General features: G+C 34.4%; 2 protein-coding genes across 6 annotated transcripts; one reads left to right on the top strand and one right to left on the bottom strand.

Moving 5' to 3' along the window:
- Positions 1-753: 753 nt before the first annotated feature.
- On the bottom strand, positions 754-16,071 carry exoc3l4 (exocyst complex component 3-like 4). Of its 5 annotated transcripts, none has more exons than XM_046837027.1 (14): positions 15,570-16,071; positions 15,355-15,486; positions 13,226-13,509; positions 12,712-12,801; positions 11,892-12,510; positions 11,110-11,227; positions 10,896-11,021; positions 9,841-9,941; positions 8,613-8,708; positions 6,774-6,897; positions 6,559-6,681; positions 5,370-5,522; positions 2,632-2,753; positions 754-1,275 (listed from the first exon to the last, which is right to left on the bottom strand). In XM_046837027.1, exons 3-14 carry the CDS (start codon positions 13,482-13,484, stop codon positions 1,080-1,082), a joined length of 2,127 nt encoding a protein of 708 aa, XP_046692983.1. In that variant the 5' UTR covers positions 13,485-13,509; positions 15,355-15,486; positions 15,570-16,071; the 3' UTR covers positions 754-1,079. The 5 variants fall into 5 exon arrangements, with proteins under 5 accessions (XP_046692983.1, XP_046692969.1, XP_046692971.1 ...); XM_046837013.1 differs by having other exon boundaries at positions 12,712-12,804; positions 15,570-16,057; XM_046837015.1 differs by having other exon boundaries at positions 12,712-12,804; positions 15,355-15,461; positions 15,570-16,057.
- si:dkey-45k15.1 (exocyst complex component 3-like protein) lies at positions 15,219-21,514 on the top strand. The gene is made up of 15 exons (XM_046837040.1): positions 15,219-15,274; positions 16,252-16,310; positions 17,146-17,294; positions 17,581-17,736; positions 17,955-18,555; positions 18,642-18,756; positions 18,943-19,074; positions 19,272-19,372; positions 19,490-19,603; positions 19,805-19,928; positions 20,055-20,177; positions 20,258-20,410; positions 20,505-20,626; positions 20,719-20,875; positions 21,095-21,514. The coding sequence occupies exons 3-15, from the start codon at positions 17,147-17,149 to the stop codon at positions 21,095-21,097; spliced, it is 2,049 nt and encodes a 682-aa protein (XP_046692996.1). The 5' UTR covers positions 15,219-15,274; positions 16,252-16,310; position 17,146; the 3' UTR covers positions 21,098-21,514.
- The last annotated feature ends 892 nt before the right edge of the window (positions 21,515-22,406 follow it).

The following is a 22,406-nucleotide window of genomic DNA, read 5'->3' as shown; positions in this document are numbered from 1 at the left end:
TTTGAATGTCTTCAGTATTAATATACTTTAAGATGTATAATACATTTTAATGTATATTAATACTGTTATTAACAATATACAAAAAATATATATAGATATAAGTATATATACACACACAAACACACATACACACATGCACACATGCACATGCACACAAACTGTATGTGTATATATATACAGTACAGACCAAAAGTTTATATATATTATATATACAGTACAGACCAAAAGTTTGGACACACCTGCTTATTCAAAGAGTTTTCTTTATTTTCATGACTATGAAAATTGTAGATTCACACTAAAGGCATCAAAACTATGAATTAACACATGTGGAATTATATACATAACAAAAAAGTGAACTGAAAATATGTCATATTGTAGGTTCTTCAAAGTAGGCATCAAGAGAATGCCAAGAGTGTGCAAAGCAGTAATCTAAGCAAAAGGTGGCTACTTTGAAGAACCTACAATATGACATATTTTCAGTTGTTTCACACTTTTTGTTATGTATATAATTCCACATGTGTTAATTTATAGTTTTGATGCCTTCAGTGTGACTCTACAATTTTCATAGTCATGAAAATAAAGAAAACTCTTTGAATGAGGTGTGTCCATCTTTTGGTCTGTACTGTATATATATATATATATATATATATATATATATATATATATATATATATATATATATATATATATATATACAGTTTGTGTGCATGTGTATATATATATATATATACACACATGCACACAAAATGTATGTATATATATATAAAGTTTGTGTGCATGTGTGTATATATACCGTATATAAAACAATAAAGGAGAAGGTGTGTCCTGACTTTTACAGTAACTGTAGGTGTAAATATGTTGTAAACTAAGCCTTACAAATCAGGTTCTGTAGCTGCCACTGTTGTATGCAGTATGCTCAACCCAAAGCACATTTTTCTTAAAAAGCTGCCTGATTTCACTAAACATGCATTTATAAAATATACTTTAAAAAATTATATATACAACTAATATCATGTTTTTTTGGCAAATTCCAATCCTGAGCATCTCTAGACTTAGCTATCTGACTTAAGAAAATACAACTACCAGGGAGAACAGAATGGGATTTTGATCAGGCAATCTGTAATCTCTGATACCTCCATTTCATTAAATAGGGCATGCTGTAGAGTGCCAGCATTCCTGGCATGTTGCTTTAGATTAGAAAGCATCTGCTGGATCTGTCTCTGCCTGCCCCTTGTTACTCCACGAAAATACAATACTGCCGACAAATGCTTGTGGCTGCAAATGAGGAAAAAATTCAGGGTTAGATCATATTTTTTCAAATTTTTTTTTGTTACCATAACTTTCACATTTTTACATGGTTATTACAAATATAAATATACTATATATTTAACAAGATTTAATCACAATTAATTGCATGATTGTCATTGTTAACTTTTGATTAATCACAAACTTAATCGCACATTTTTATCTGTTCTAAATGTAGCTTAAATTAATACTGTCTGCTGGCAGGTCTACCCCTGAAAGCTATGATCCGAAACGAGGCTGCGCAACTTGTGTTTAACCTACCCAAGTTCTCCCACACCACCCCACTGCTGCACTCCCTCCACTGGCTTCTGGTAGCTGCACGTATCAGATAAAAAACACTGATGCTTGCCTACAAGGACAAAAATGGACCAGTTTTGCAAAAATGCACCCTCTTACCTCAGAGACCTCATCAATCATTAAGGCTTTTCTCTGATCTGGCACCGAGGGGGTGGAATGAACTTCCCCTAGCTGTCCTGACTATCTTCAAGTGACGGGTGAAGACCTTCCTCTCTCCAAGTTTGCTTTGTTGAAAAAACCTCTCAACAGAGTGTTGTAGGCTGATGTATCTTAAATTGTAATCTAGCGTACCAGTGTAGATTATTCACTGATAGAGACTCAAAGCACTTTTGTACATCGCTCTGTACAGGGGCGTCTGCTAAATGCCGCAAATGTAAATGTAAATGTAACTGCAGGATGTGTGCATCATGGCAGATTTTGGTGCATGATTTGAGACTTGCCGCATCAGTAAAACAAATGATTAGTGATTAAAAATAAATGTTTAATTTTGTTTATTTATATATAAATTAAGTGCACTGAATTGGTTTTTATACAGTACATGTACAGTAACTGTAGTATCCTATTTTTTCTGGGAATATGGCTGGAAATTCCATCTCCTTCTATTCTAAATCGTTTTCTCCACAATTTCCTGCATGTGTGAAAACAAATGAGACAAAGAGCCAATACCATTTACGCTAAGTATGTGTGACTCATCAAGGCCTAGACAACTTTTTTTTTAAAAGGTGTAGAAAATACTAAAATTACTGTAAAAAAAAAAAAAACCCTGATTAAAGCAAAGCTCTAAAACATGTAATCCAGGTATCAAAAGCCAATTATGTACAACTACTTTGGCCAGTAACCTATGATCTTGTAAAATGGGGTTACTATTGGCACAGAAAGTCAGATTATCTGTTATATTCATTTTGTGTTTAATGATGTTTAATGTTGTTAAATAATTTTTCTTCTTCTTTCAGTGCAAGATTTGTTTAATGACTTAGACCTTTTACACATTGCTGGTAACCACAGCTAAATTTAAAAAAGGGACCTCACCTGAAATCTGGATATTCCTCAACCATTGGCCGTAGGTGATTTTTTATTTCACTCTCTTTTATCTCACCAATGATCTTTTCAAGGTGGCACCCTACTGGATAGAGCCAGTGTTGAACAGAATTCTATGGAGAAAAAAGGTAATATAGTAATCCAGTTCTTTAGATCAACTTTCTTTTTTTTAAATGATGACCACTAACACGAAGCAGGGCCAGAGATATTTGGAAAGGAAGGAAGCGAGGTGTTAAACAAGCTCAACAGATGTCCGGGAAATTGCGCACATGGCATAGGATCTTTGAGAGTTGCCTGGAAAAGGAGGCTATTTATAATAAGTAGTTAAAATAAATTATGACAGTTAACTGAAGGATCTACCTTAGGGACCTTTTTTTTAGATATCTGAATATATATACATATATATATATATATATATATATATATATATATATATATATATATATATATATATATATATATATATATACATTTCTAGGTTACCTTTATAAACATTCATACTTCAGATATTATTTTCCGCTAAATAAACATAATTTAGGTTCTAAGGTGTTAAGGTGAATGATGTGTATTTATCCCTGATGACTGTGGCAATTAAAAACTCCCTTAGATGACATGAGGAAGAAACCTTGAAATGAACCAGACTCAAAAGGGGAACCCATCCTCATTTGAGTGATATCAAGAGTGTGATTATATATTTTTAAACAATACAGAACACTGGAGAATGAGAACTAACATGAGCACTGGAATGTACAATTATGAGTAATGTTCTTTCTACAGTCTTTTACAGTCATTTGTGGTTATAAAACTAGGAGCTACTGAGCAACTCATGAAATAGCTCAACATTTGCGATCATCATGGATCCAACACCAGCTTCTCCATGCCAGAGCCTTTAAACACTCAAGAAGGTCCAGTGTCCAAACTCCACATTAAATGGGATCCAATTGGCGCTGGTATGTCTCTAGATGGTTTGGGATGTTTGTGGGGTCGGCATCTACTTCTTTAGAGGTTAATAATCTTTATGAGGTGGGACGTGACTGGGGCTGGAGCAACGCATCCTTAGGAGCTAAATGTGAGCATGCTCTACCACCTTTAGTGGACTTTGCTATTCTAGGAACTACTAGAAGTCCAGAGTTTTGAGATCTCAAGAAGCGTGATGGATTGTCGTTAGCATTTTGTAGACTTAAATGGAGAGCTATCCAGGGTAATGCAAGTAAATTATGGGGTGCCACAAGGTTCAGTTCTAGGACCCCTGCTTTTTACAATATACATGATTCTCAGTAAAAAATATTATTAGAAGGCATGGGATTAGCTTCCACTGTTATGCTGATGATACCCAGCTATATAGCTCATCGAAACCAGACGATACTGAGTGTATTAAAGAATTAAAAGATTGGATGACTATTCCAAAGTTTAGGAGCTAAATGTGAGAATGCTCTACCATCTTTAGTGGACTTTGCTATTCTAGGAACTACTAGAAGTCCCGAGTTTTGAGATCTCAGGGAGTGTGACGGATTGTAACGTGTTAGGAGACTGGAAAGATACATGGAAGTTGAACCATTTAGGGCTTTGTAAGTAAGTAGCAGTAGTTTGTAGTCAATTCAAAACTTAACAGGTAGCCAGTGTAGGGATGATAAGATTGGGGTTATATGATCATTTTTTTCTCGACCTTGTAAGAACTCTGGCTGCTGCATTCTGGACTAACTGTAGCTTGTTTATTAATGATGCAGGACAACCACCTAGTAATGCATTACAATAGTTCAGTCTGGAGGTCATGAATGCGTGGATGAGCTTCTATGCATCAGATATAGACAACATGTTTCTTAGTTTAGCAATATATATTTGCCGACCCCACAAACATCCCGAACCATCTAGAGATGTACCAGCGCTATTTGGATTCCATTAATGTGGAGTTTGGACACTGGACTTCTTTGAGTGGCATGGAGAAACTGGTGTTGGATCCATGATGATCGCAAATAATTAGCTATTTTATCTCAGTAGCTCCTGTTTCCATACTATGAAATGACTGTAGAAGACTGTGGAAAGGACATTACTCATAATCTTACATTCCAGTGCTCATGTTAGTTCTCACTCATCAGTGTTCTGTATTGTTTAAAGATTTATAATTACACTCTTCATATCACCCAAATGAGGATGTGTTCCCCTTTTGAGTCTGGTTCCTCTCAAGGTTTCTTCCTCATAACATCTAAGGGAGTTTTTCCTCGCCATGCTCATCAGGGACAAATACGCATCATTCACCCTAACTGTTAAATTCTGTAAAGATGCTTTGAGACAATGTCCATTGTAAAAAGCGCTATAGAAATAAACTTGACTCGACTCAACTTGACATCTCCTTCCTAAGACATATAGAAACTATAGCAGGATGTTTATTTGCAGCTTGACAACAACCTTAAAATGGTTTTAAGCTACTCATACAGATTAAAGCTATTTACATTACATACATCAATACTGTAAACTTTTTAAGGTTCAGGTATTCAATTTCAAAATCATAATCATTTATCATTTAAACATTATTAATTACAGGAGTAAGATTTTTATACTGTAAGGTTTTAATACTGAAAGTGTTTTTGTATTGTTCTGGATCTGAATGTTGCAATGCCAAAGCAAATTAGTAGAGATGTCGCTTAAACAAAAAAAAAAAAGAGATTATAATGTATTCGTTTTTAAACCAACAAGAAATAAGAAACATAAAGAAGGTGTGGTTTCTGTACCATTTCCTGGAAGAGCTCGCAGATTTCACCCCACTGCTCTCCGATTTTTGCTGCAGCCTTTTCATTCTTCCTGTTTTTGCATGAATAGTTATTCTTCATCAACTGAGATATATACTCCTTCACCACAAAGTAATGCACATCACTCACAAATTCCTGCAGTAAAACATACATACAAAAACAGAAAATTAGAGAAAAAAGCTTTTCTTTTATTGACAGAATTTTTACTTAAGATAAAATCTGTTTTAGCAACAAAATAGGGAACTGTAAGATTTGACACCGCATATCTGAAACATTTATGTTTCTATGTCTTTTATAACTCTATTGTGAGATACAGGATTTCCTAATACTCCCAATTGTAACACTTTTTTACTGCAATTTGACAATTTGATACATGCTGTATGTAAGAGTTTGTATAAAAATAAGGAAACCTGAAAGCAAAACCTTTTGCAAATTTGTTTATTTGACTTTTGACTGTTGCACCTGTTTTCTGATTTTTCTGCAGTTGATATCAAGTGTAATACTACTGTAAACAGCACCCACTGACATTTAGATAAAAAATACACCATCTGGATTTATTGATTAGCTTTGATCTCTTTGCTCTTTATCCAAAGCTTTACATGCTACATGGTTTGAAAAGGTACACAAATGTAGAGGCTGTGTGTCTCTACATGTTTTAAACATTCGCTTAAAAAAAATCTTCAAAAAGATTCGCTACTGTATTCACTGTCTGTAACTTTCATTTACCACCATTTGACCATTCGACCTACTAGAAATACAATGGCCAAGATATTTCCACACACACCTTGGCAAACAATGTCTTTATGGAACTCTCTTTGTGCGCATACTAGAACAGGTTTGTGTACTGTACCTTAGTTTCAGTTAATTAAAATCTTAATTAATTAATCTTAACAAATATTTTCTAGATAATAATTTGGCATCATTGATACCAAGAGCCGACACAATACATTGTTGGTGCTCACATAAAATTGAATAATGCCTCCCTGATGACATTCTTTACTATTAGATCTAAATGTTTGCACTTTTTGTGCTATGCAACAAGTCATTAAATTAGACTGTGTGTGTGTGTGTGTGTGTGTGTGTGTGTGTGTGAGAGAGAGAGAGAGAGAGAGAGAGAGAGAGAGACAGACAGACACATACAGAGAGAAAAACATGGCACAGATATTAATACCTCTGCATGTTGGGGACTCATGTGTTTGCATTTTTTTGACAGGCTTTCAATTTTCTTATGCAGCTCTTGAAAGTCTTCATCGGAGTTCAGCCACTTTCCTGTCATCATCATCTTCAGTAGAGGCTATGCAGAATAAAAATTGAATACAACTTAATTTATCACAACATTTTAATATATGGGAAAAGACAGAGAAGCACACTAATAATTTGCCTTACCTTAGTGTCAGTTTTGAAATAATCAATAAGAGCCTGGCTCAGTTTATTAACCAATCCATCTATTTCCTTGTCTAGCTGATTCACCTGACTTGGCCACTTCTGTCTGTAGCTCTCAATTTGCTCTCTAGATGATCACATATACAACCACACATACGGACACACACAAAAAAATATATAAATATGATTAAATGATTTAACAAATGTACCTGCTTTATTAAATGAAACACTGGGTATCACTGGGTATCAGTGTGATATCCATACAGCTATATAAACTTCCACTGGGAACAATAAATCAGCACCTCCAAATCAGGGACAATTTCTCCCAGAAAAGTGGGGGATGGTCACTTCAAATGAGGAAAAAATGTGAGACTAATAAGCAGCTCAGATCAGTGGTGGCCCTGTTGCAATCACTGCATTTGTATTGCAGCATGGGCTCCTGCCAAAATGGGGTTTTTCATATGATTACTGATTTAATCTCTTTCATAAATTGAAAAGTTTGGTAATCTGGGAGAGTACTGGAGGGAAGTCATTGATCTAAAAAATTTCCCAGTTGGGCTGGGGTTGTGGCTGCTGTTAGGCAACTTAGTGTATAAGAAAGCCCCAAGTTAGTTTTCAATTAAGGAATATGTTCCAGACCGAACATGTCCCAATGAATGGGAAAACCCAGGAACTGCAGTAGAGATTACATCTCACAAAGAGTTGGAAAACGTTCCAGAATCCCCCATGAGGAGGAGCTAAGACAAAATATGCAGTGTTTTTCAAGGCTGGGGATTTTCTCAGGCTGTAGTATGTTAGCCATCCATCGGTAAAAAAACATAATAAAAATTAAGGATTGAATGTATGAATATATGTATGAATGAATGAATAAATAAATGAATAAGCACATGCATTAGGTGGGATTTCTCGTATTATGACTATGTTAGTTTGTCATGAATAGTAAAAACTCTTTACTAATCCATAAACTACTGTCAAACACTAAAGCAACAATACAAACCAGTTTGCAGAATGAAGCCTGGTTGTGTTTTTTTTTTTTACGAAATAAACGTCTGATCAGAGTTCATATTGTTTCAGAGCTTTAGGGACTTTCCCCCACACAACAGTGCATGTGAGCTATAAAAAACGTTCCTCTGTCAATTGCACCGTTTCCATTAAATCATGTGACTTAAAATCTTGCAGGTTACAAGCAAGGGCTTTAACACTCTCAGAAACTCATTCTTTTGAATAATTTATTGACTGCAGTTTTGCCTGAATCTGCGTCCCTGCATCATATATTTATTGTTTTTACAAAATACTTGACAAATAAAAATGAAATGCATACAATTCTTTGAAATGCTCTATTAGTATACAGTTAACAAAAACATTGGTCACTGTACTCTGTCTCATGTCTGGTTTAAATAGCAGCTTATGTGTTGTACACTTGTTGACACTTGTGCAATCTGTGTGAATATGCATTTTGTTGTGCCACTGGTTTGTTTATAAATAGAATAAAATATTTTTTTTATCTTTATTTAGTTGCCATTTATGTGATTTATGTTAAAGTATAGCCACATAATTCAGAATCTGGTTGTTAGATATTGTACAGGACAAAGAGGGTTTTACCATAATTCAGAAAAATACAATGTACAATGATCATTTTTTTTTAAATATGAAAATGGGAAAAAGTACCTCAGAGAAACTCTCTGAAAGCCGGAAAATGAAAGTATGGAAGTTTTGAAGAAAAAAAAAACTTGTGCGTCACTTCAAATATTTACCAGACATGAACTGATTACAGTATTTAGCTTCTGCACAGTTTAACTACACACTTTGTGTTAGGGATTCAGTGTTTGATAAAGTACTTACTTGAAATCTCTAAAACTGTTGATGTAAGTTATGTGATATTCAGCCCATAAAGAGGGATCCAGAGTTTTGTTCCATTGTACAAAGGCCGACTCAAATCTTTTGAAAGAGAGAGGTAGAGATAAAGAGTAAAGTAAAGCTATGATATGATAATACATGGTATGTTGAAATCCTCCCAAAAAAATGAAACTTCAACTTAGCATTTCAACACAGACATTGATTTGTATTTGGAACACAGATTTAGCTATGAGAGGTTCGCCCCTTCTCCGCCATTTGCAGCAGTGTGTAGACACGCTCTATACGCTAGTTGCCACAAAATCCATAATGGCAGCATTTATCTTCTGTGTTAATGTTTCTGTTTTGCTCAAGCCCAAGGCAGACCTTTCTAAATTCAGGTGGCCTCCCAAGACCATTCTGAGCCTCCTCTCACTATCCATAAAGGGTCATGTCAAGGCCTCCTCCCATGACGTGACCATGTCAGGGGGTGATATTGAGGCTGCCATCGACAACTTGCCTATGCCAGGGGGCGAGCCCACCTCCCTCTACGACCAAGGTTCCAGAAACCTGTCTCCACAGAAATGGTCTCCATTCTTTAGCACAATGATTCCAAAACCAGGTGCTAGTATGGACATTTCGCCTACAAGAGCCAAACCGCCAGGGAGGAACCTTGTTATAGGCCTTCGGGCCAAAAGCCATACCTTTGACTAAGGTAGTCAAAATATGAAACATTTTGCTATAGCAAAAAAAAAAAAAATGTGTTTGCAGAAAGGATGGAGAATGGTACAATAATGAGTGTCTGCAGGCAACAATGAACCATGGTGGAGGTTCTTATATTCTTAATTTACAGCATTCTTAATTTACAGCATTCTTTCACACCTGCCTAAAATATATGCAAAATCTATTGACCCAGATAACAGATCCCATTTTAAAAAATCAGTGTTGTCTCATTGATTAAGAAATCTGAAATATATATTAAAAAGAAACTCCACTCTTACAACACAGAACGATGATGCAAAATGAAAGTGAAAAAACACAGAGTCATTGTTTTTACAGATGGACATAATAGTTGCCACTGATCTATATTTGGCTGGACAATTTACTAATTATATATTAAACAGTTCAAATATTCTAGGAAAATCTGAGCCAGTGGAATGTTTGGGCCCCGATGATAAATATCTTGAATATTTACACCTTGTATCTTAAAACAATATACACATAGTGAATTACAAACCGTTTGGGAAATTCCTGTAGCTCATGAAGGCAGCAGCACATCACTTCTTCCCCCAGTTTCTCATCAAGCAAACTGGATGCCTGGATTGGTCCTTTAATGTACTAGGGAGGAAACGTGCAAATTGATACGTTGACATAATAAACAATATACAGTACAGACCAAAAGTTTGGACACACCTTCTCATTCAAAGAGTTTTCTTTATTTTCATGACTATGAAAATTGTAGATTCACACTGAAGGCATCAAAACTATGAATTAACACATGTGGAATTATATACATAACAAAAAAGTGTGAAACAACTGAAAATATGTCATATTGTAGGTTCTTCAAAGTAGCCACCTTTTGCTTAGATTACTGCTTTGCACACTCTTGGCATTCTCTTGATGCCTACTTTGAAGAACCTACAATATGACATATTTTCAGTTCACTTTTTTGTTATGTATATAATTCCACATGTGTTAATTCATAGTTTTGATGCCTTCAGTGTGACTCTACATCTTTCATAGTCATGAAAATAAAGAAAACTCTTTGAATGAGCAGGTGTGTCCAAACTTTTGGTCTGTACTGTATATATAATATATATAAAATTTTGGTCTGTACTGTATATATATCAGGGGTCACCACGTAGCCCGCAAGGACCACATGAGTAGCCTGTGGGCCTTTTGCTAAAAATAGCTGTTTCCTACTTTGTTAAATCATTGTTGATAATTATTGTGAGAAATCATTAACATGATCAGTGTCTTCACATAGATGAATATCCTTAATTATTAATAATAACATATAATAAAAGGTAAATTGAGCAAATATGTTATTTCAGATTAAACTGAAAACTGTGTTCATCAAACTTTTAGCCCTTCACAATAATCGGTACCCAAGAAGTAGCTCTCAGTTTCAAAAAGGTTGGTGACTCCTGATATATATGAACATTATTGCCACCTAGAGGTAAAATTATACATTACATCTTCTGCATGTATTTTCCTGCACATTGAAAATGTACCTCACAGTAAATTTAAACTGAACCATATTAATGAAGCGATAATATCGGCAATGCATACCATCAAGATATCCATGTGAATGTGAGAGAGGTAAAGGTTCTCATCAATCTGTGGTTCAATTTTGTCTTTCCACATTTCATCCTGTTCCAGCTTTATGATGTTGTCCAGAGATAATTCCACATCTGCCTGTAACATTTAAGAAATCTTTCATTTCTGAGTGTGTCATCTAATCACAGTAGCTATATTTCACTACCTTATTGCATCTGTATTTTACCTGAATGCGATTGCAGTATGCTTTCTTGATCTGATCGAGAAAATGACTGTCTAAATTAAGAGTCTTCAGCTCCTCCTTCAATTCTGGCTGTAAGGACTTGTTTCCTATAATCTTCTCACTGTGGTAAATGTAACACCATTAGAGAAAATCATCACTATATTCATTAAAATGTTTCTTATAAAACTATTTATTGATTGTTTATTATAGTAGTAATACAGTATAATTATATAATAGGACAATAATCGTCAGTATAGTCGAGTGCAGTAAATGCCTTATTTAAGATTATTCATTTGTCTGAATGTACTGAGGTATCTTAAATGCAACTGTGTAGTCACAATATAATTGCCATGTCTAGCAATAATAAGTTTGTCATAGACATTTACAATTAAATCCATCACTTGAAAAAGGTTTACCCACTTTAACTGTTATATTACTATGAAAAAAAGCAGATTAATAGTATCCAAAACTGAAGAATATGAACATACTATGACACTTCTTCCCATACATTGTATGCCTTGTGAATCCAAAATTCACAAGAGGGGTCATATTGCAGATAACAGAAAGCTGAAGCTAAATGTTTTTCTTGAGCAACATCATTATGACCCAAACATTTTCCAAGCTGCTTATAAAATACTCAATTGGTCAATATGGTCAAACAATGAATCAATAATAATGAATAATGTACAATTTGTACTAATGTGAAAATAATACTTCCAGAGCATTGATAATGTGACTACAAATATTCAAGAAGTAATTCTTGTAATCACAAACCAGCTCCTCACCTTGGGTAACGCTTCAAAATAAAATCCAGCAGGGCGTAGTAATCTTTTCCTTCTGTCACTTTTTCCAAAAGCCCTTTCAGGTGTTCTCCCACAGCTTTTTGAAAGGTTGAAACGTATATTTCAAACACATTGAAGTTTGGTGGGTAACATCTGGTTAGTTCTGATTTTACTTTCTTCAGCTGCTCAACAATCACTTTTCCCACTTGTCCTAAATGCACTGATAACCAGGAGGCATTTTGTTCATGGTTGTCGAGATGAATCTCTTTGATTATCTCTTTAACTCCTCTCTGTATTGCTGTCCTCCAGACATCTCTCCATCCCCTAGTTTCCTCCGTGTCTCCTTTTTGCTTTTCCTCTTCTAGGATAATGGCAGCCACCCGCACTAGTTGCTGATCATTACAAGACGGCTGGACAGAGGATTGCTGGACAATTTCAGCGAGTTTATCTCTTAGGTGGTTGTAGAGGAACTTCAAGTCTTTCTCCTTATTTAAGAGCTCCTTCTGAGAAGCTTTTTCACCCAGTTCCTCATGCTCGCATTGAACCTCACGCCGCAAAGAGAGTATATTGGCATAGGCCTCATCCAAGACATTATTTTTAATGAGATTGCTAATCTGCATTACTAGACAGATAAAACAGATAAAAAAACAGTCACAATTATGAACTGAATATATATTTCAGTCTTCAAATGAATATTGAATGGAAACATCATACATATATAAGATATTTTAAGCAGGGGTGGTGCCACTGTACATAGGAGTATGACATCTTCCCACGACTATAAGTAGAAAAGTTAAAAACTATTTGAAATAAACACAAATACCTGATAAAGGTTCTGGGGGGATCTCAGGGAGGGTGTAAAACTTCCAGACCTCTGCCATTCTCTCCTCTGATGACACTGAAGCCTCTTCTTCTACTGTATCATAAACAAAAGAACAAGTAAAAATAACTGATCACAGATCATCTAAATTCTGGACTAAAAATGGCCAACGATGATTCTATGCAAAGTTAAATAAAATGGGGAAGTAGAAAAGGACAAATGAAAAAGGAATATAGAGTGGTAAAAGAACCTACATTACAACCATACCTGTTATCTGCCAAGTTATTGTGAACAATGTAATTTAGTTTCAAACTGAATATTAGAATCAGATTACTATCAGTTATTTAATCTTATTAATAAATCAACAAAAAACATTAAAAAAAATTTCATTTATTCAGATATACTTAAACTAAAAACTTTTGTTATACCTGGACAAGGTGTAACTACCGATCTTATTTTGAGATAATACAAAATATAAAAAAGATTTTCACTAAAACTTTTATAATATAATACTTACTAAGTGAAGTTGGAAACTGATCCTGATAGTCAAAGGAATTCCCAAGGTCATTTCCAATATGTGTTTTCTCCATTTTGCTATTTGGCTCTTTCTTACTGTTTCTCAGGGGCAAATTATTAATCTCTCCAACTCGAATGCTTTTTCGTAAAACATTCATTATACTATTCCTCTTCTTTATCTGTGTTTTGTTACTGGAGTCCTCACCACATCCAGAACTTTCACTCAATCCATTTGCTTCACCGCTTAGATTATCTGCCATCCTTCCAACCAAAGCCCTGTAATCTCTAAAGTGTGACAGAAAAAAAAAAATACTTCTGAAAAAAGCTAAATACTCATTTCCACTGTCTTACATTGAGAGGTGTTGATTATGTGAATCCTGTAAGCTGTTTTTTACACCATGACTTTGCTTACTGAAAACATGGAATCTGTCCCAGGTGGTGGGGGAGGTGGTGCATATCTGACTGCAAATACACAAACTTATAATACTGCATTCAAGTAACTGGGAATTCCTAACTAATATACCAAAATGAATTAATATACACTTTGAAATTCCACTGCTTTAAAGTAAAATAAACTCAATATTCATTTGGTTTTAAATGATTTATGAGAATGTAACATGTGCATACAAATCTTATAAAATGACTAAAAAGATGCTTATCTAACACAAAATAGTTTTTGAGATCATAAAACCATAATAATGTTTGCTTATCCACATGATATATTTATGTTGAGGCAAACAGCTAAAACTTGGGTTAAAGCAATGAGATTTTTTGAGGGTTTTTTTTAATCATATTTTACATATTTCACTAGGAAAAAATAGCAGAAAGAAATACTGCACCATTAAATAAGCAAAAACACAAGTGATTGGGGAAAAAGATATGTCTAAGTAAATACTTATATATATATATACACACATATCAGTACAATCTTAGGTACACTGAAGGTCAAAACTAAAATGCAAGCTATACAACTGTTCTGTTTTGATGCAATAATGCCTATAATCTTGCAAATATAAATTAAATTCCAAATAATGCTACAGTCTCTGTAAGAAGCAGGGGTGGAGTACACTCTTCCTTATTAATCATTCTGAGACAAGCAATTCATGGATGTCCGTAAACTCATGCATAGGACAAGGGGTCAGACTGTCTGTATGGAATTGGTCATGACTTAAATAAAAAAAAGTATATTTACTCAATAATACCTGAGTTCAGTACAAATAGTTCAAGTATTTCCACCCTCATTGCTTTTCTATTAACTAAAAGTAAATCATACATAATGGCAGCTTGGTGGCAGGTCGAGAGCTATCTGTGTGGAGATTTGTTTGTTCTCTCTATGTCAGTGTGGGCTTTCTCTGGATTCTTGTTTCCTCCCACCTCCTAAAACATAAAAAAAGGGGGACTGGCTACTTTGTAAAAATAAATGCCTGAACTGTTTAACGAATTGTCTTGCCCAGTATGAATTGTCTCACCCAGTATAAAGGATAGGCTCTGGATTTTCTGCATTCCTGACCTGATTAAAACCATTTCTATAAACAAATAATTCATGTACAAGCCAACAAGACATTGACATAAAGCAGCACAATGATAAGATATGGAATGAGATAATAAGTCAGGAGGATCCTGGCAGTTGAACAATGCATATCCAGTAAAAAAAAAAAAAAGATTTAGAAGAACCATTATAATAAAACCAAAATAATAAAACGCATATTTGTTCACACGTTATTAATCCAGCTTTCAAGTCTAGTAAACTGTGTAACTTTGACATTAGGATCCAGGCTGCTCATAATCAGTTAATAGTATAATGTATAGTGAAGTCTATGGTCTTTGTGTTCTTCGAAAAACAAGTGTACCATTTTGCAGACTGAGCTACAGCTTATCCTACAGTACCTGTTTAGTGTCAAACAAACTCTGTCTAATAGTCTACAGTCAGTCTGAAAGGTGAAGGTAAGAGAAAACCTGCTTTAACCTTGAGATAAGCTTCGGCCACAGCACGATTACAGGTAAGCAACAGAAGGTGCAGGGAATTAACCCTTTGTTACCACTCAAACAGGTTAGTAGTAGCTCCAAAAACTTGTACTTTATATCGATTTAATAAAATGTAATATGATTTGGTAATCGGAGGACACTTACCATAAGCCACTGTAGGTTAGTTGCTGTAGGTTATAGATAAGCAGACACCTGAAAGTCCCATGTGCAATTCCTTTCGTTTCCACTTCGTTCACCCGACCTGCACTTACCTTTGTGTATGACATCGGAAAACACCTGGCCGTCGATATGGTTACATTTAGCATTAAAGCGACACACTACTATTACAACCACGTGTTTTACCAGAAGAAGAAAAATACCTGGTTAATCCTGTAAATGTATAGAAACAGTGGAGGATCCGAGCACGGCCAATGCCTGACGTTGTGTTACATTAACACAGAAATATAAGCAGGCTGAATTCACTTCCTATTTTCGCACGTAATCAGATTTGAGCTTGTGCACACTTGTGCACATATCTAACAAATAAAACGTAAAAAATAAAAGGCTATGCCTTTAGCTTATATCACCTCCACTGAGGGAAAACGTGTCTAAAACGCCTTTTGCTCATGTTACTGAATAACGACAGGGTTGCTGTTAATGATTTTTTGAAGAAGAGGCTTACAGCTTGCAAAATGTAGTGAAATTCTAATATTTAAATAAACCACAGACTAAAATAGACTGGTTAAAATGGAAGAAAACTACAGTAAATGGATATGGCCATGTATACTAGCCCACTCAAACGGTGAAGCACTAACATTCAAGTATGATATTCTGAAAAGTTGCCTGATATCATATTTGATCTGATAAAAGAATCTTAAAGATAATGCTTAAAGATACTGGAGATAGTTACTGAACACGAATATGAAATATTGACATATATTGTATTCAAGTTTATAGTCTCTGTGACAGTATGTTGTACATAAATAACCACAGGGTCATTTTGAACTAAAATCGATGAATTAAAGTACAACCTAAAATGTAATGTGACGTTTCACACTGCAGTGTACGACGTGGTTAAAGAGACTGAAAGTGAAAGCACGCTTGCACAAGAAGCAGCACAGGTGAGATCTACCAGGTGTTTTTTTTTTTGCTGTAATTGTTATTAAATCGTTCGTTGTTGTTGTTGTTTTTTTTTTTTAACAAAACAGTTGCATTAACGTTTGGTTGGACTAAAAATCACATGAGGTGACATACATAAAGAAAATCAATTATAGTAATCTACCGTCTTTTATACGACGTGCCTCACAGGTAGGCCTGCGTCTTGAAAACGACAACAAAAAACGACAAAAAGAAAAAAGAAAAAAAAAGAAAAAAGGTAAACCGTTTTAAACCTATTAAAAACGTGGTGTTTGCGGTTGTACTAAACTGCCAGTGTTTCACCGAAACTCAATTACAACTGTTGACAAAGGTTGTATGCAGGAATGTAGTGTGTTTTTTTTTTTTTTCTTCTTCTTTTTAAAGATGAAAAAGATAGATAAGCTTTTCTTTTTTTTGATCACGGAATATTGCTTGTGTATAGCTTTCATATACTGTTGTAAAATTGTAATTGTTACAGAAAAAAAAGCAGAATGCAATTCAATAATAAATGTGAACTTAAATACATAAAACCAATATTGCAGATGATGAAACATATAAAAGAGTGCAAACTGGCAATTCAAAGAGAAAGAAAAGAATGTTAATTCTAAATTAAATGTGCAAATGTCGAATTTTTTATTCACCCTTGCTGATGATTTTATTAATCTTTTATTGACTAATTAGAAAATGATGATGACAGACAGACAGATAGACAGATAGATAGATAGATAGATAGATAGATAGATAGATAGATAGATACAATAGAAAATAGATCCAAATAGAAATTGGACATGGAAGCTCATCTATGATATATGTTAACAGAATGGCACAAAGCGGAAAGCCCTCACAGGGATCAGTGACTCTGAAGTCCCTAAAACGAGTTTTTTCACTGAAAAAAACCAGAGGATGTGAAGCAGAAGAAACAGATGACATGGCTTCTAATACCAGCCCGACCTCTCCTGACACACAAAGTAAACTTAATTTACTTTACTCGATTTTCTTTTTTTAACTTTTTTAATTTATACAACTAAAAAAATATGAATTAATGTAGTATCAAAAAGAATGTTGTAGAATGCGTTCTTATACAAATGAATTTATAGAGATTTATGTAATCGTTAAATATAATAATAAATAAGTGTAATTTGTAATTAAGATACAGTAAATAAAGACAATTAAAGTCTTGAACCATTGAAGGGTTTGAACCTATGAAGGACTGTAGAAGTTCAGTTTGTCAGTCTTTATTTATTTGGTATTTAGAGTCACCTTCAACAGAAAATGGATTTAAGCTTGCAAATATCAGAAGACGTTTGGAGAAAACATCTATCTATGAATTGTTTACTTCTAAAGAGGATGCTGAGACCTCTAACAAGTGTGACTTCACCTGTAATTCTTTGCCTTCAACACCTTTATCAGGTAAGAATACTTAGTTTTGTCTCTATTTATCTTTTGAAATGAGTTTGGCATGTAATAGAACTATTGTTTTAATTGTTTTTTACTCATACTGAAAATACTCATTAAAGTTCTCTTTATTGTGGGATATGACTGATATCTGTCCATATATGAAAATGTGTCAAACAATCTTGTTTTATTGTCTTATTATTAATTATTTTCTTTCATATCTGTTTGTACAGTAATGGAGATTAACAATCTCATTGAAACGAAAGACTTGAAAGAGGCCTATCTAAATATACTTGCACTGCAGAATGAGGTTCAGTGTGAGCAGAAAGAAGCTTCTTCTGTGAAACTAGACAAAAAAAAGACAGACCTGAATCTGCTCTACAACAACCTGAAAAATAAACTTACTGAAATTGTCTGTCAATCCTGTTCCAAGCCTTCCTGTGACAAAGAGCTAACGGTGCTGGTGGCTGGCATTATTGAGGACAAAGAAAAGAGAGAAGGAAATGTAGATGGGTTGGAGGGATGGAGAGATGTCTGGCAGATTGCAATACAGAAAGGGGTGAAAGAGACCCTCGGAAAGATGAACAGTACTGAGCAAAAGGTTTCTTGTATGAAAGAACACTTGGAACTTTTGGGTAAAAACATTGTGGAGCTGCTGAGGATGGTAAAAGAAGAGATTTTGAATTTGTATCCACCAAGTTTTCCAGTGTTCAGAACCTATGCTTCATCTTGTCATGAGTTTGTAGGTGAACACCTAAAAATGCTCCTGGGAAGGATAACTGAGCTGAAAGATTATAATGCCATGCTGGATTTTGTTTTAAATTGCTATCATAGGTGAGAAGTTGGAATGTATATTATAAGCACTTTTATTTAGTAGACAAGCTTGGCAATAAAATTTACTCCAACTTTGTACTTTACAGTGAGATGATTCTTGGTAGTCCCTCTTTGCAGCCAGAGATGAAAGAGCCAAAGTCATTTACACTATCTGTTGACTTGCTAGAACAGATTAAGAAAGCATATTGCAACTGTCTGCAGGTAAGTAACAGCCATTCTCAGCAAAATTATTATAATTATTATAATGCTTACTATATATATATATATATATATATATATATATATATATATATATATATATATATATACTGTACATATAAACACATCTGTACATATAAACACGTGTCTGTGTCTGTGTCTGTGTGCCTGTGTGTGTGTTGTCTTCAGGAAACTGTACATGCTTTTTTAGGCAACATCATAAAAGCTGAACAGGAAGAAGTTTGGAAGAAAAAAGTAACACCTAAAAGAACAGAAGATGGACTATTCATTATCTCTGAAGTTAACACAGTTGTTTTTGAGGTATGCAAACCATGTAAACCATGCTGTCGTACCCAACCTACAACATGATGGCTTTCTCTGACAACTGATAGTATGCTTTATAAGTTTTGTATGGATAAACTTTATTCTACATATGTTAATTTTTTTTACTCTCTTATTTGCTGATATTTAATCAAATGTAAATTTGCTCTCATCAAAACGGTCTCTTTCACGTTTAGTTAATTAGGAAATATTCTGATGATTGTGCAAATATTGATGAGAATCTGGAAAAGATGGCTATAGGCAAATGTATGGAGACGCTGAGACAGTTTCCCAAAAGGTGAAGAAAATCTTACATGCGAACACGATATTTGCTGCTTTATTTGTTGTATTTAATGAAAATACAAAACCTGCATACATTTATGACATTTCCAGTGTTCCTTTATTTCTGGTCTAGATTTGTAGAGGAGTTTTCAAAGCAGTGCCAGCCCTTGTTGAACTCAGACTTACTGGACTGCTGCCTATGGGCTGAATATCACATTGCCTACATCAACAGCTTTAGCTCTCTCAAGTAAGTTTTCAGTAAAGGTAATGTTTTAGTGACTCTGTTCACAATATTTGGGCAGGTAAGTAATTACAAGACATTATACGAGCCAAGTAGTTTTTTTCAGAAAAATATTTCTGAAATCTTGCAGTTTACAAACGTGATCATTATGACAGATTTGCATTGGCCATAATTGTATGATGCATGTTCTGTATTGTATGTTTCCAGAGAGAACATAGAGGGCTATAAAAACAAGTGCAGAGAGCAGGTGGAAGAACTTGTATCGGAGCTGGATGGACTCACTGACTGTCTAAGACAAGCTCTCCTGAAGCAATTTATGGTTGAAATTGAGGTTGGCTGTTTATATAGGATATAGGAAATAAATAGACATTTGTGTGTGTTGCTTTACACATGATTAAAATTCAGCCAGCTAATGTGTAAGCAGTGTTAATGCAGACACTTTTTTTCATCGTTTCAGCCCTACCTGTTTGATCTAATGACCAGAAATTGGCTTAACACAGACAATGATTTTAATGAACTAGTTAACAGAATAGAGACTTTCTCTGGATACAAGAAGTTGATGAGAAAAATACCTGCACAAGTAAGTATGATCATTTGGGCTCTCTGTAAATTTATTCAAAAAAGAATTACATTACATGTTAATACTGTCTTATCCTGCAGTCTTTTGCCAATGATGTGCATTACTACGTAGTGAAAAAGTACATATCTGAACTACTGAAGAATAAATATTCCTGTAAAGGCAAGAAGAATGAAATGGCTGCTGCTAAAATCAATGAGCAGTGGACTGAGCTTAAGAAGCTGTTCTGTGACATGGTAAGATAGAAGATATGGCTCAGAATAAAACTGTTCTGTATATATCCATTATTATGTATTAAAATGTAAAACTGTATACATGTTGCTAATTTAGGGATCATCCTTAGACTGGCTTCACTCACTAGGATATAAGATTAGTGAAATAATTGAACAGGAAGATGAGAAAAATATGAAGAAAGTCTTAACAGCATTGGTTGAAAATTACCCAGATATAAGGCAAGCACAGTCTCTCATTCTTTATATATGTTCATTAAATCGAACTGCAAATTTAAAATTACATGTTCCTTCTAAATGTTTTCAATTTCTAGTAAAAAGCAACTATCAGCTATTCTATACTTCAGAAACAGTGGTTTCAAGTTTGAAAGGTCACCAGCCATTCAGTACTTTACTGAGCTTAAGCAGAAGATAGATAAAGAGAAAACAGGAAAAAATCAGGAAAGTCACACCTTCTTCAGTGACATCAAGGTACTTGTCTTAACTTATAAAATTACATGCTATATTGACCTGTAAGTCTGTAAATGTAATTATTTGGAAAGAACATTGCTTATGAGGGGAACTGGATTCTGTAGGATACAGGCAAATGCTATTTGGACAATTACCACTGTACACCAGAATTATATCTTTTGTATTAATATATCTTCAGAGTTTCTTCTAACGGTTATAAATCCTTTCTTTATTTTTTAGTGAAACAGAAATCAACCTGATGCCCTCCTAGAAGTCCCTAAGCCCTGATGACTTTAATTATTACATCAGTTGTGTAATGAAAACAGTTCAGCTTGGATTAAAACACAGGTTTGGGGAAATGTCAATTCGTGGAAAAGACAAGTATCAATGTAGCAAATGTATTTCATTAAAAAAAAAAATTAAAAAAGAAAAACATAAAAAAAAAAACTTGGTAGTAAAAGTAGTATTAGAAAGCAGAGAGACTTTGCAGTCGTTGACAGTTTGTGTCGTGTGAAAATAGGACATAGCTTTCTAATACTACTGTTACTACCAATTCTTTTCTTTTCTTTTTAATGAAATACATTTGCTACATTGATCATATCATATGCCCTCTATGTCTTGCCTTCTTCTTATAGTGCATGCTGAGAGAGAATTTCTTCCCCAGGTAAATCATAAGCATGCACCTGGCTGTCCATGCTTATGATTTACCTGGGGAAGAAATTCTCTCTCAGCATGCACTATAAGAAGAAGGCAAGACATTGAGTGCATATGATGCTCGAGAAAATGTTCTGCTGAGAAAATTTGGATCCTGCCATATGTTAAACATAAAGAAGTTGAAATTCAAGATGTTAATTTGGCCTGATTTGAAATTTCAAATATTTCTCGGAGCAGTCTGATCCACAGAGGCTTGACCTTGCAAATTAAAAGCTTTAATGGGTCTGATTATGTCTTGGGACCTACACAATACTAGATACATAGTTTTAATGTCATGGCTAATCAGTGTTTATCACTTCTACAACTTCTACACATTCTTACAACTATGAGAAAATCATGCACAGTAACAAAAGCACAATGCATAAAATCATGCTAATACAGTTCATAGGTGTCAGTTAATATTCATATTAAACATCAGAATGAAAAATATGGTGATCTTAGTGATAATAACTATGGTTGCCAGGGTTATTGGTGCCACATGGGCTGGCTTGATTATTCTGTAAACGGCTGATCACTTGAAAAATCCATACACAATGGTATTTAAGGTTTACACAGAATGGTGTGAAAATGTATGTGAATGGAATTGATTGAATGGGTGAAGATTGACTAAAGTTCTTAACCTTTACCTGCACGATTCAATGCATTGTGCTGCTGCCACATGAGTAGTTGATTAGAGAACTGCTTGAATGTATATAGGAGGAATAAAGTAAAGAATGATGAAAAAAGTTCAGATTTCGTGAAATAAGATATAAAAATGCTACCTGTGATTTCCTTCTGAAATATAATAATTCTGTTTGTTTAAAACATTATAGCTGATGGGGTGGGTTTCAATATGTTT

Source organism: Silurus meridionalis, chromosome 2 (genome assembly GCF_014805685.1).
Source record: "Silurus meridionalis isolate SWU-2019-XX chromosome 2, ASM1480568v1, whole genome shotgun sequence".
NCBI lineage: Eukaryota > Metazoa > Chordata > Actinopteri > Siluriformes > Siluridae > Silurus > Silurus meridionalis.
Note: the sequence above shows the minus strand (reverse complement) of the source record. Positions and strands in the feature narration are given on the sequence as shown.

Excerpts from the sequence above, each read along its gene's own strand:
- exoc3l4 (XM_046837017.1), bottom strand. The coding sequence starts at position 13,484 with ATGGCAGATAATCTAAGCGGTGAAGCAAATGGATTGAGTGAAAGTTCT. Across the intron at positions 8,709-9,840 it reads CTACAGGAATTTCCCAAACG|ATTTGAGTCGGCCTTTGTAC; the intron begins GTTTGTAATTCA and ends CTCTTTCAAAAG. Across the intron at positions 2,754-5,369 it reads GCGAGCTCTTCCAGGAAATG|AATTCTGTTCAACACTGGCT; the intron begins GTACAGAAACCA and ends TTTTCTCCATAG.
- si:dkey-45k15.1 (XM_046837040.1), top strand. The coding sequence starts at position 17,147 with ATGGCACAAAGCGGAAAGCCCTCACAGGGATCAGTGACTCTGAAGTCC. Across the intron at positions 19,373-19,489 it reads CTGAGACAGTTTCCCAAAAG|ATTTGTAGAGGAGTTTTCAA; the intron begins GTGAAGAAAATC and ends TTTCTGGTCTAG. Across the intron at positions 20,178-20,257 it reads TGAGAAAAATACCTGCACAA|TCTTTTGCCAATGATGTGCA; the intron begins GTAAGTATGATC and ends CTTATCCTGCAG.